The 13,672-nt window shown below is 39.6% G+C and overlaps 1 protein-coding gene across 1 annotated transcript in view; it reads right to left on the bottom strand.

Annotated features, from left to right (window-relative positions):
• CSMD2 (CUB and Sushi multiple domains 2) overlaps positions 1-13,672 on the bottom strand; it is a 649,885-nt gene that overhangs the window by 287,274 nt on the left and 348,939 nt on the right. The window contains exon 10 of the mRNA XM_015134762.3: positions 6,675-6,796. Coding sequence (XP_014990248.3) covers positions 6,675-6,796 — 122 coding nt within the window. The remainder of the gene's footprint in view (positions 1-6,674; positions 6,797-13,672) is intronic.

The raw sequence follows: 13,672 nt of genomic DNA, 5'->3' as shown, positions 1-13,672 counted from the left end.
GCCTTTGCACATGTGTCCTCCCTGAGATTCTGATTTCCAAGCCTTCAAGACCCTGCTGACATGTCATTTCCTTTGTGAAAACTTCTCTTATCTCCCAGTTAGCAGCTCTTCCTTGAGTTTTCCCATAGCGCTCTGGACACGCCTCCATCAGCACTTATCTGCACTCTAGTTTTTATTTTTATTTACAGACTTGTTCTTCACTCTTTAATGCACATTCCTCAAGGGCAGAGGCCATGTCTACAGTCAATGAATGAATGAATGCTCATCTCATAAGACATACTGTGAGCTTAGAGACTGTGCTTTTTGCTGAAGGAGACATCTGAAGGTGAGTGGATAGGCAGTCCTTGGACACGCCTGCATCTCACCTGTAGGCCAGTTCCACGAACAGGGTTAGGAACACAGCATCCATTGTCCTTGCTGTTTCCCAGAAGACAGCTTCTATTCCTCAGTCTTAGACTTTGAGTTTCCACACTTAGACCCTCCTTGTTCTCCTTGTTGCAATTTATGTTCCCTGGTTCTCTTCCTACCTGGATCAAGATAGGGTTCCCTTCAGCCTTTCTGGACTCCCTCAACACTACCTGAAGCCCACCAAGGCCCTACAGAGATATTGTGAACACCGCTCTGCACACTCTAAGGGGGTGCTCTGCAGAGGTACTATCTTTAGAAACCCAGGCTGGTGGGATCTCTTGCAAGGCATGTAGGGGAGTGATAATATGGAGGTCACCAGTCTCCACACACTGACCAAGGCTAGGCCTTCTGGGGGTGAATCTAATTGTTTCTTAGAAAATTCTCAGACGTCACTTAGACTTCCCCTGACACCTCACCTTCAGGTTCAAAAGATACTAGAGACAAGAATTGCAACAGTGCCCAAGAAAGAGCCCTCTAGTCAACAACTTAATATGATTTTATGGTATTAAGCCCTTCTGGTCTAGCCTCCACCCTCACCCCATGTGGCTGAAGTGTCCTTTCCCATTAACTAGGTACATCATGAAATAATTTAATTAAATGTGAATTTTTCTTTGTAAAATGTAATGCAGAGGAAATCTGCTTCCAGTGTTCCTAGCACTATGGCTCCAGGCACCTGGACCAAACAATTTTAAAGTGTTGGGTAAAATTTTAAAAGGACAAAAAAAAAAAAAAAAAAAAAAGTCAACTTTTTCCAAGTTAGTGTTAAGGTTGAATTATATAATATATCCCCCTGAATTCATATGTTGAATCCCCAATGTCAATATATTTGAAGATGGGGCTTTTAGGGAGGTAATTAAGGTTAAATAAGGTCATAAGGGTGGGGCTGTAATCCAATGGTAGTGGTGTCCTACTACCACCAGGAGGAGGAGCCGTCGAAGAGCACTCTCTTGGCATGTGCACAGAGGAACAGCCACGTGAGGACACAGTGAGAAGGTGGCCATCTACGAGCTAGGATGACAGCACTCACCAGAAACCAAATTTAGTTGCATGTTGATCATGGACTTCTAGCCTCCAGAATGCTGAGGAAACAAATGTCTGTGGTCTAGGCTATCTAGTTGGCAGTATTTTGTTACAGTAGTTTGAGTAGACTACACTAGCATAATAAGGAATACTCAACACAATGAATGTAGGGACCCAAAATGTGATTCAGAACATGAAGCTGGCTTTGGTCTTGAGTACCTTTTAAAAATTTCGTCGATATAGCTTCGGTTTTCAGCAACTCATAGAAAAGAGGGAACAGGAGACAAAATTCAGGGCCCAGCATGATGGTGACTGTAATATGATACTTCTGATAGAGCAGGGCTAGTTAAATGTTCACCCACAGTGTGAGGGTGAATTAGAAATGAGCCTATCTTCCTCCTCACCTGTCACTACCACCCTCTGGGTGGATCTGGAGGTTGACTGTTTATCTTAGACCTTGATGCTGAGTACACAAGAAACAATATTTCCGCTGAGAATTCATAACCATAAGTCAGTTTTCACATGGGTTTGCAGCCTTCATACTACTTGGGTGTTTTGAAACCTCCATACTGAGAATTTTGTGTGAAGAGGTTTCTGGCTGGTAATGCCCCCAGCACTAGGCAGAAGCAGATGCAAACCCTCTCTGGAAGAAATCACCTTCTACCCAGGTCTCAAAGAATTACCAGAGAGAAAATTTACCCTTCTAACCACATAATCAAACAATATAAAACAAAGAAGGAAACATGGTTCTGGGAGCAAGAGGTGAGAAACAACAGAATCAAATTTTCAAAAACTTCAGATATTGATACTAACAGACACAAAGTGTAAAATAAGCATGTTTAATTATTGAAAGAATTCAAGAATGATCTAAACATATGAGTAAGGAGCAAGAGATTACAAAACATGACAATATGACGAAGAACGTTTGAAAAAGAATCAAATAGGGCTTCATAAAGTACAAACCATATTTGAAATTAAAATAAATCTTCAGTGAATAAATCTAACAGAGGCTAGACACAGCTGAACAGAGAATTAATGAACAGAATGAGAGAGAGAAAGTATGAGAGAGGTTAAGAAACACAGATGATGGAGTGAGAAAGATGAACATATCTTGTCAGGCTTCTAGAAGACGAAAAAAGAAAATAAAAGAGGTAACATTTGAAAAGATAATGGCTAAACATTTTCCCAAGCTGATGAAAGACATAATCCATAGATTCAAAAAACTTAATTAAACAGGTTGAATACAAAAAATATCCACACCAGCCGGGTGCGGTGGCTCACGCCTGTAATCCCAGCACTTTGGGAGGCTGAGGCGGGCGGATCACGAGGTTGGGAGATTGAGATCATCCTGGCTAACACGGTGAAACCCCGTCTGTATTAAAAACACAAAAAATCAGCCAGATGCGGTGGCAGGCACCTGTAGTCCCAGCTACTCGGGAGGCTGAGGCAGGAGAATGGCGTGAACCCGGGAGGTGGAGTTTGCAGTGAGCCAACATCGCACCACTGCACTCCAGCCTGGGCGACAGAGCGTGACTCCATCTCAAAAAAAAAAAAAAAAAAAAAAAAAAAAAAAAAATTCACACCTAGACACATAAGGGTGAAACTACGTAACACTAAAGAACAGTAAAAGACAGTAAGAGCAGCCAAAAGGATGTCATACAAAGCAAGGACAATAAACTGACAGTGAAACCCAGAAGACACCGGAATATTTCCATGTGCAGAGAGAATGGAACTATCAACTGATAATCAAATGTCTGATGAATACCAGCATTCTTTCAAGAATGAGGGTAAGCAGACATTTTAAGACAAAGAAAAAATTACACATTAGGTTCTATGCTCACAAACTGGGTGACAGGATCCATACCCCAACCTCAGCATCATGGAATATACCCATGTAACAAACCTGCACATGTACCCCCTGAATCTAAAATAAAAGTTGAAATTGTTTTTTAAAAGGACAAACAAGAACTAATAGAGTTTTTTATCGACAAGAAAATAAATTTTAAAGCATGTATTTGCACTGAAAGATATTCCAAAGAAAAGGACTGATGTACAAGAAGGAGTGGTAAAAAAGGAGCGGTAAATATATGAGTAAATCTAAGTGGACAGTGGCTTTATTAAACAATAACAATAATAACTTGAGAAAAGTTAAGGTAACATAATACACACACACCATAGAGTATGAATCGGAAGGAATGATTAAAGTCATAGTGTCCTAAGATCCTTGGTTTTTCAGGAACACAGAATTATTGTTTAATGCTAGGCTTTATTAAGTAGGCATATTGCTATTTCTAGAGTATTTCAGGACAAATTTCAAAGAATAAAAATGATTGTATAACTCACAAGGTCTAAATTCTTTAGTTAAAAGACAAATGGTCAGAGGGGATTTTGAAAATCCACAAAACACATATAAAGCACAAGGAAGTAGAAAAGTTAACAGTAAGAGAATAGGAAATATTTATTACACAAAGACCAAGAGAAAACCGATGCAATGGATGGAGGGAAAAAGCCTTTGAGGTTAAAAACATTACTACAGATATAAAGAGTTACTACATAATTATTTTTGAAACAGTTCAATTTACCAGGAAGATATATAATTCTGAGTTTCAACTTTCATGCTCCGATAACACAGTCTCGAAATACATGAAGCAAAAATTGACAGAACTTTAAAGAATAATAGGCAAACCCACCATCATAATGGAAGACTTTAATATTCCTCCATCTGCCATCGATTGATCAAGAAGACAAGAAAAATCAATGAAGATATAAAAGATACAAACACAATGAACAAACTTGATGTAATGGGCATACTAGAAAACAAAAACTGCAAAATGCAGGGTTTTGTTTTTCAAGCCTACACAGAATCTATGTGAAAAATGACCATTTCCGGTCCTAAAAGCACAAATTTCAACTGATTCAAATAAAGATCAATGTTCTCTGACCACAAGATTTAGAAACAGTAGGAAAGAGACAGCTAGAAAAATCCTTTGAAAATTAAAAATACTTCTAAATAGTTCATGGTTAAAAGATGAAACAATAATGTAAATTAAAAAATATTCAGAACTAAACTATAACAGAAAATAAATAACTATAAAAATCTGTAGGTATGTAGCCAAAGTAGTTCTTAGAGGGAAATTTGTAGCCTTTGATGCTGAAATCAGATTGAAAAATAATGAACAAAGCATCAAAATTAAGATGCTAGAAAAAGAACAACAGAATAAACCCAAGTGCATTAGAAGGAAGAAAGTAATAAAGATGAGAGAAGAAACTGATAAATTAGCAAATAAATATATTAAAAGGAATAGTAACAAAACAAAAATTCATCTTCTGAAAGACTAACAAATGTTAAACTTCTGCTAATACCAATTTAAAAAATGATATATATTAGAAATGAAAAAGGAAATTGAAACACAACAATGGCAGGTATCATAACTATAATAAGAGATAGTATATATAACTTTATATCTGATAAATTTTAATATTTACTAAAATGGAGTCAAGAAAAAAAACATATGACCAAAATAATTCTTTAGTCATTACGTGTATTAAGTCTATAGTCTAAAATCTTCAAACAAAGGAGACACCAGATGCAGATAGTTTTGCTGAAAAATTTCACCAAACTTTCAAGGCAAAAGTTATGCCAATCTTCCACTAATAACCCCAAAGGATAGAAATAGAGGAAATACTCTTCAAATCATTTTCTGAAGCTAGCAACATATTGACACAAAAATTGGCAAAGGCAATATGAAAAAAAATAACAGGCCAAGCTCACTAACAAAATAGAAACAAATTACTAAACAAAATCAAATATAGGCATGTATAAAAATGACAATACTAAATGACCAAATTATGTTAATCTTAAGAATGCAAGGTTGGTTCCACATGAGAAAAGGCAATATTTGCTATACTAAGAGAATCAAGGAGAAAAATTATATGATTGTATCAATAGATACAGGAAGATGCTTCATAAAATTCAATATCCATTCTTGATAAAAGCCCTTAGCAAAGTAGGATTAGAAAGTAAATTCCCCTATTCTATTATAAAAGGAGTACCTACAAATGAAAAATAAACTTCAGCAAACATCATACTTGATGGTGAAGAAATAAAAACATTCTATTAAATATCAAACAATGACCATAGGGGTCACCATCATAATAATGACTTGATGTTATACTGGGAGGTTCCAGCCAGAACAGGCAAGAAAATAAAAAAGAAAAGGTATAAGGATTGGAAAGTAGAAACAAAACCAACATTTTTTGCAGATGATGACTATCCATGTAGAAAACCCCAAAGAATCAAGATACATTTTAACAAGATAGTTGCTAATATAAAAATCAAAGTACAAAATCAATCGCATTTCTAAACACCAGCAAGAAACAGGTAGAAAGTGTAATTTTAAAGGTTTTGATTTATATTAGCAACAATAAATATAAGATATTTACGAGTGAATATATTAAGAAATGCATAAAATATGTAATGGAAAAAATTATACAAATTTATTGCAAGCCATTAAAGAAACCCTAAACAGAGATATACCATACTCATGGACTGGAAGACTCAGTATCAAAAATCTATCAGTTCTTCTCCAATTAATCTGTAGTTTTGATAAAATTAAAATAAAGATTTCAACAGGTTATTTTGTGGATCTTGGCAACACACTTGTAAAATTTATAAGAGAGAACAAAGGGTGCAGGAAAAAAAAACTAAACAGGAAATAAATATGAAAAAATGTATGTAGAAGTGCAAAACTACATACAATAACTTAGATAAATCTTAGGAACATAATTTTTAGTGAGGTTGATTAAGAATACATACATGATTACATTTATATGAAGTTCAAATGTTAGCATACTAAGCGATGTATTTTTAGGGATACACACTTAAGTGCTAAGTATAAAGAAAAGCAAAGGAATAATAAACACACAATTGAGGTAATGGTTACCTCTGAGGGTGTAGGGAATGAAACAGGATTGGTGAGGAACCTGCATCACTAAGGTAACTGATTTTCTTTTCCCCTTAAGCTGGACGATGGCTGCACAGGTGTTTGTTGTATTGTTGTTCCTTATATTTTGCTTATATTTTATATTCTGCTTTTTATCCACTCGATATTAATTTTAAAAACTTAAAAGAACTGTCTGCAGAGAATCTACCACCAGTAAGTTCTGAGTTTGAAAAACCTTGTAGGCCTACTGTTCCCAACCTAGCCCTGCCCACAGAACACCACCCCGCTCCCCAAGAGCCTTACCTTGGCAGGGTTCAGTGCTGTGATGATCCACACACAGTGTGCATTGTTGTCATACTGAATGGGGAAATTGGGGGAGGTGATGATGCCCGAGGGGCCTCGAAGGTGGGCATCACACATGCGGGCTGCAGAGGAGACGAAAGACAAGCCTTTGAGTTAAGACTAGGCCCAGTTCCCCTTCTTGCCTCCCACTCCCAGCCCAGAAGACACTGCATCTGTACAGTTCCCACCCTGGACATAACCTTCTGCTTCCTGGGTCCTTCCCCTACAGTTCTTGGGAGGCCTGAAGGGAAGCCGCAGTGCCTGGAGCACTGTGACTGCTGTTCTGTAGGCAATGATGAACTTCCAAGGCAGGCTAAGCGACCCCTCTGCATGCCCCACTTATCCCCACACCCAACTCCACTGTGATCATGCAATTCCTCTTTGTCAAGAGGGTGTGGGCCAGAACCTGTTGGGTGACACAAAGCCAGGTGGATCCCAGGTACCTGTGGATACCTAAGCAGCCCACGCCTTACTCTGCTGACCTGTTTCCCAATTTGTACTCCAATTCTCCAAACCAGCTGAGTGCTGGTGTGGATCTAACGCGGCTTAACTAGGAGTATGACCTCATTTCAGGTTCTTCCTGCCCCTCAGTTCCTTCCTCCGTGACCCCCTCAGTCCTCCTGAAGAGGAATTTTAGGATATCCTTGTCAAGGCCACTCCATTAGGTCACAGAATGTCTGTGCCCAAGAGCTCTGCCAAGGACCCTGACTCGGCTCAGTGCCAGGCACCCAGAGTGATGTCAGTGCTTCCCAAATCTGTCTCCAAACTCAGCTTATCCCTGAAACCAGCTTTTGACTGGAAGCATAAAGATTCAAGGTGAATTAGAAGTACTCTACTCAAGTAGATATAAAGTGTTATCAATCACAGCTTAATCTAATTAAGCTCTTTAAAATAGCTTCTAAACTAATTAGATTAAGTAGTGATTGATAACAGTTAAGGTACTACATTGTACCTAGGTATTTGCTTTCTTTAAAAATGTGTGTTTAGTTCTAGCCACTTCATTCTTTAACGTTAGTGTTCAGCTATTTTAATAAAAGGTTCTAAGAGCCTGTTCTCATGCTGCCCACATGGCAATTTATCCTAATTGTAGACAAAGTGCCTAACAGTAAAGAAATATGAGCAAACTCATCAAGCCTAACTATATAAAATGAAAGTGGTGTCAAACCTGGTTTCCTCTGACGGGGCCAAATATCCTAGAGTTCCTTGCCATGTGTGGAAAGGGCCATGAAAAACCTTTCCCAGGGCGCCCTTCCTAGGAGGGTCTGGGAAGCAGGTTCTGCAGCTCCCAGACATAATGAATCTCTTCTCATTTCATGCACTCATCCCTGCGCTCAGCTCATTTATTCTAACGTTTATTGAGTGCCTATTATGGGTCAGGAAAAGTCTGGGGAGAAAAAAGTGTCTGACACAGCCCCTCCTCTCTGAAGGGCCACGGCAAGTGGAGGGAGCAGGTGGAAAAACATTCACCATCAAGCAGAGCAGGTGTTGTCAGAGGGTTATTTGCAAGGGGCTTTTGGGTCAGGTCTGTTACCTCCTCTTTGTTAGCTCATCACCTCCTGGGAGGAGATGTCTTCTCACTCTAGTCCTGCACTGAAAGGATCTGCTCCTCCCTCATCCTGAGCTCAAGAATCTGTTGAATCAAGTTTGAACAAGTCCCAGGGGAATCCCCACTCCATTTCCCCATGTATATCTGATTGCCCCTTTCGTTCTGTACTGAGAAACAGATTCCTAGATTGCACTTGATACAACTGGGCCCTATGGCAATGTGGCATGGTTAAAGCGAGATCAGGCTTTAAAATTTATGAACTTAGCCTTCTGGATATAAATTCATTTGCTGGTTGTTTAAGTCCGGATGAGTTAGAAAATCTCTCTGATTTTGTTTCTTCATCTGTAAAATGGGACAAATGATACCACCTCATTGAGATATGGTGAGGATGAAATTATACGAGATGATGGATGTGAAGGTTCAGCCCAGGGCCTGGGATGTGGTCAATATTCAACCATTGGGACCAGAGATAATCAGACTCCCAACGCCATGTCTATTCTGTTTCTCTATGCCCAGGATTTCTCTCAAGGCTAAGGATCCTTTTTCTGCCTTTCCGGAAGTTTCTTGACACATTTTTTTTTTTTTTTTCCCTCACAAGTACACTTGAGACTGACAATATTACTAAACAAATTAGAATAAGATAATCAAAGCCCTGATTTCATCCCACCTTTGCAAAGAGGACCTGTGGACTCAGAACTCTAGCCCTGCAGAGAATCCTTACAAAGCTCCACCAGCACCATCTTACACCTCTTCCGGAAAGTCAGATTTTGCTGCCAAAAGCCCTCATCTTCAGACTCAATTTATCTTGTATTTGTTTCCAAGAATTAGATGGTATATTTGCAGTCTGTTGAAACATGCTGAAGGTAATGAGAGAGAACAGGCCAAAAAGGCATTTCCCACTTTAAGGGCTTAGAGGGGTTTAATTAAAATATTACAGTCTGCAGATAGCATAGAACACCTTAAACTAGGTTCAAAATGAAGCATTAGCTACTTTTTTCCTCTGCTATCTGGGCAAAGTCAGGGGTTCTGTGGACAGACAGACTGACATCCTGAGCAGCCAGCTCCATGGGATCCCACCAACAGATAGAAAGCTCATCACAGTGACCCAGATGGGCAGGCAAAATGGTAGGTGCTCAATGTCTTACTAAATGAATGAACATATCATTTTGTTTCTCTGCCTTTTTCCCTCAAATGTTCTTCTGGATTGCTTTCAGGAGAGACTTCTCTGAGATCTTCCATGCCTGAGCTCTGCAGCCACTCCCATTTTTCCTCTGGACATTACCATATAATAGGAACAGTATCCCGAGGGACCATAGGGAGCTACCACCTGGATCCACGGCCAATTCTGACACTGAAACAACATGGTGCTAAAGAAGGGAACTGCTCCAGGTGCAAGTGCCTCTGGTCTCATATCTTCTCTCCAAATCTGATTCTTACCCTGTTCCATGCTGCCTTCCCTTGCTTCTCCGATTGACCTTCCTCCCAGTCCTTTCCACAGTCCTCTGGAACCACCTCCCACTACCAATGCTCAGGAAAACAAATCCTACTTGTAGCTGCAACATCTTTTGGAACCTCCTGCTCCCACCACTGCCTTGACTGAAGCCCATCTTCCCCTCTTACGCTACTGCCTCCTATGCAGCCTTCTGTAGTTAAGATCTTGCTCCCACTCTCAAGTATTTCTTTCACAGTTGTTTTCTGAACCTCCAGTAGAATTCATCTTTCCCTACTGAGACCTCCACTCTGTTGACAGCAATATCTCCTCTCTACCCATCAGCTCCTTCTGTCTTTTCTTCTGTCCTTATGCAACTTTGATCCCATGGGCCACCATTAGGCTCATTTTCTTGCTTGTCCCAAGTCCCTTTCTTCTTCCTCTTTTAGTCAGTTGCTTAGAAGACATCAGTTTGGAATGAATCCCTCTACCTGCTTTCTCCATACCTGTCACCATAGAGTTGAGTTTTGCTGTGAAAAAAATCACGAGTAAGAAGATGAATGTCTATTATAAACTCATTACTCATCTCAAAAAAATCCTAGCTATTACCCAGTGACCCTACCATTTAGCTCTATTAGCTCACTCTCTCATTCTGCTCAAAGACTTTTTCATGTGTTCTAGACATCCCTTGAACATCTTCCTCTTCCTCTTATCTCCCCTTACTCTTAGCTGATGACTTTGGCTCTCTGTTTGGAGGGAACAGAAGCCATCTAGCAGGCGGGTCCTTTGTCCTACTCTCTAAAAATGCAGTCCTATCTGCATATGTACTCAATTCCTTTTTCCCTCCTGTTTCAATGGAGAGATGCCCCTCTTTTGGAGGCCAGTGCCTTCTTATGAGATCTGACACCCTGCTCTTCCTCCAACTCATGATCAACCACGTTTATAGCCACACCCAGGGCCCTGCTATCCTGGGAGCCAGGGAAGTCCAACGCACAGATTTTAAACCCAGTCATTCCATTCCTTCCCCCACTACCTGTGTTCCCAGCAGAATGACTTTGGTCTCAATGCACCATTGTCCTACATCATAGGCCTCTCTAGCCTTCTGGCTCCCACATTTCATCCCATCTATTGATCCTCGCCTGACCCCTCTTCCCTCACTACCCAGTCTGGACCTCAAGACCACTCACCAATACCTTCATCTTCTTCAACGCTCTCATATCTGCTTGGTGAAATGCCTGCTTTCCATCAATTCTACCACTCACCTTTTCTCTCTCTAATCCTGGGGACTGGGGGGCTACCAGGAGAACTGTGGTATCACCACAGATTCATGGTTTGCCATCACAATAGAAACTTTAGCCCAAGTCTATCATTTCCCTTGTCTTCTTTCACCAGTTCCTTGCAGAAACAAGTTCAAACATTCAACACTTGGTTGAGTCACTAACCCCAATGTTTACTTTTCAATTGTGATTATACTTCACCTCTCTGGAGTATCTGACACTACTGATCTTTCTCTCTTTGTGAAACTCATATTCTTTGGCTTCAGTGATGCTTTTTGGCTTTTCTCCTACCTTTCTGACCGAATTTCTTCTTAGCTTTCTTCTTCTCCACTAACTTTTAAAAAGTAGTTGTTTAAATCTAGGGTACATGGGAGCTTTTTGCACATTAATTGCAACTTTTCTGTAAGTTTAAAATTATATCAAAATAAAAAGTTACCCAAAAAAAGTGGGGAGTGGAGGGGGAGTTGTTCTGCATGGTTCCATCCAATATATTGACTCCGAAGGATGTCCAGGTACAATTTTCAAGTAGAAGTAAGATTCAGCCTTTGGAGTCAGGGTTTGAAATTCAGCTCAACAGATGTAGCTTTGTGCCCTTGGGCAAGTTGGCTGCCCACTCTAAGCTTCAGCTAAACATAAAATATGGTTATTGCCACTTTACTCATAAAGAAGTTATGAAAAATGCCTAGTGCAATGCTATATACAAGTATACATAATTTAATAAATAAGAGCTTTATCATTAGCACATATAGGTAAGGGACTCAGGGACATTCTCAGGGCTGGAATAATGGGGGCATGTACTCTAGTACAATCAGTGTGTGTCATCCAGGGAGAATAAGTGGAGGGGAGAAGAGAGGAAAGAGGAAAGAAGAGAAGAGATTTGAAAATAGAACTCTGGATAACAATTATGTTTAAGGAGTAAAACCAGAAAGCTGATCTAATGAAATCCACCAAGAAGACAGCCACCTGTAATTATCATGGCATTGAATTCACCCTGGCTTGTGCCATATTTCCCGTTTCACTCCCCTTTTACAGATGAGGATAAAGATTCATAGTGTTTCAGTGATTTTCCCTGTGCCACATGGTTAATAACAAAGTTGGAAATTTAACTTAGGTCTCTAAGTCCCAAGCTTGGTATTCTAGCCACCCAGAGGCATATATATGTGTGTGTGTGTGTGTGTGTGTGTGTGTGTGTGTGTACATATACATATATAAAATATGTATATGAGTATATACATATATGCATATATGTATGTGTATACACACACATATATGTATGTGTATATGTACACATATGTATGTGTATATATATGAATTTAGCCACAAAGGAAAAATAATATATAATTTTCTGTTAATTATTTACTTTGTGAATCAGTAACTATAAGAGTTTCATCTGGGCCTGGTACTCAGTCCCTAAACTCCATCAACACCAATTTGTGATCAGAAGAAATCAGAGCTGGTTGTTAATTTGGTCCTCTCACTATACCAGTGGTTTACAGTGTTCCCTGGAACCCCAGGGGTACCAGGACTCAAAGGCTACTGAAAATGGTGGTGGAGGGGAGACTAGAAATCCCCTGACCCAACTTTAATCAGAGAAGCTCCACTTGTTTCTGTTTTATTTATTAGGGTTCTGCAAAAACTTATTTTTAAATATTGGGCTCCATATGTAAAATAAGTCTGAAAAGCTCTATATCTGTGGACTCTGTCTGTATCTGGGGCTGAACAGAATTAGTTTAACAGTGTTTCACATTGCCCTCAATCTCCTTTGTGTGATGAAAATTTTCTAGGAGTCAAATCAGAAGCTTACTTCTTCTGATGGGAGGGAAAGAAAAGAAAGGCCTGTGAATGCCTGATTTCATATCTCAAAATGAGGGCACAGTCCCATATTGTTCATTCGTTTCAATCACTGATTCATTCAGGTGGTCTTCAAACATTAGCTGAGAACCTATTATTTGCCAGGCCCTGTGTTTTAGTAGAATTAATTGTGTGGGAAAATGAGTATTTCTAATCAAATCATATTTTAACTGCATTAAAGAAAAAATAATACCATTATTATGGTAAAATCCTTTTTAGAATGTGATCTTTTGGTAACCTGCTTGTTAGTGGAACTTCTTGGAATGGAAAGAGTTTTGTTTGTTTTTATTCTTAAGGTGGGGTTCACCTAAACTCTCCCAAAAATCACAGAATAGTAACTGCAATTAATTAAAAACAAAAGATTTTAAAATAAAAACCTTAAAAATTGCCAAAATAAAGAGAGCCTTAACTCTAATAATCTGTCTCAGCCCTGGGCCATCAGGGAAGCCCAGGACAGATCATCCAAGTTCAAACCCAGGAGACTCAGCAGTCTCTCTTTCTCCTTCACAATGGCCTATAGGAGGGGGGCAAAAAGAGAGAAGAAGGCAGGAACGTTAACCCATGTTGAGAATGTACCCTCCACCACTGTCAGGGGTGGTCACTTTCTAGAAAATGCCTTGCTTAAATTTCATCATCAGTAGGCGGGGAAGATTTTGTTTTCCTTGTTCACAAATGAGGGCCCTGTGGCTAAAAAAGATGAAGGAACCCGCCCAGGGCCAGCAAGCTAAAAGGTGTCAGAGTTGTGATCTAGATCAAAGTCCACGTGACTCCCAAACTGTAGGATTGCAATAGGATTAGACAAGACAGCTTCTAAAAGAGCCCGCAGCAACCAGAGGTTGAGGTTTGCTCCAGCGCT

This window comes from Macaca mulatta, chromosome 1, assembly GCF_049350105.2.
Source record: "Macaca mulatta isolate MMU2019108-1 chromosome 1, T2T-MMU8v2.0, whole genome shotgun sequence".
NCBI classification, from domain to species: Eukaryota; Metazoa; Chordata; class Mammalia; order Primates; family Cercopithecidae; genus Macaca; species Macaca mulatta.
This window is presented reverse-complemented; position numbering and strand designations above follow the sequence as displayed.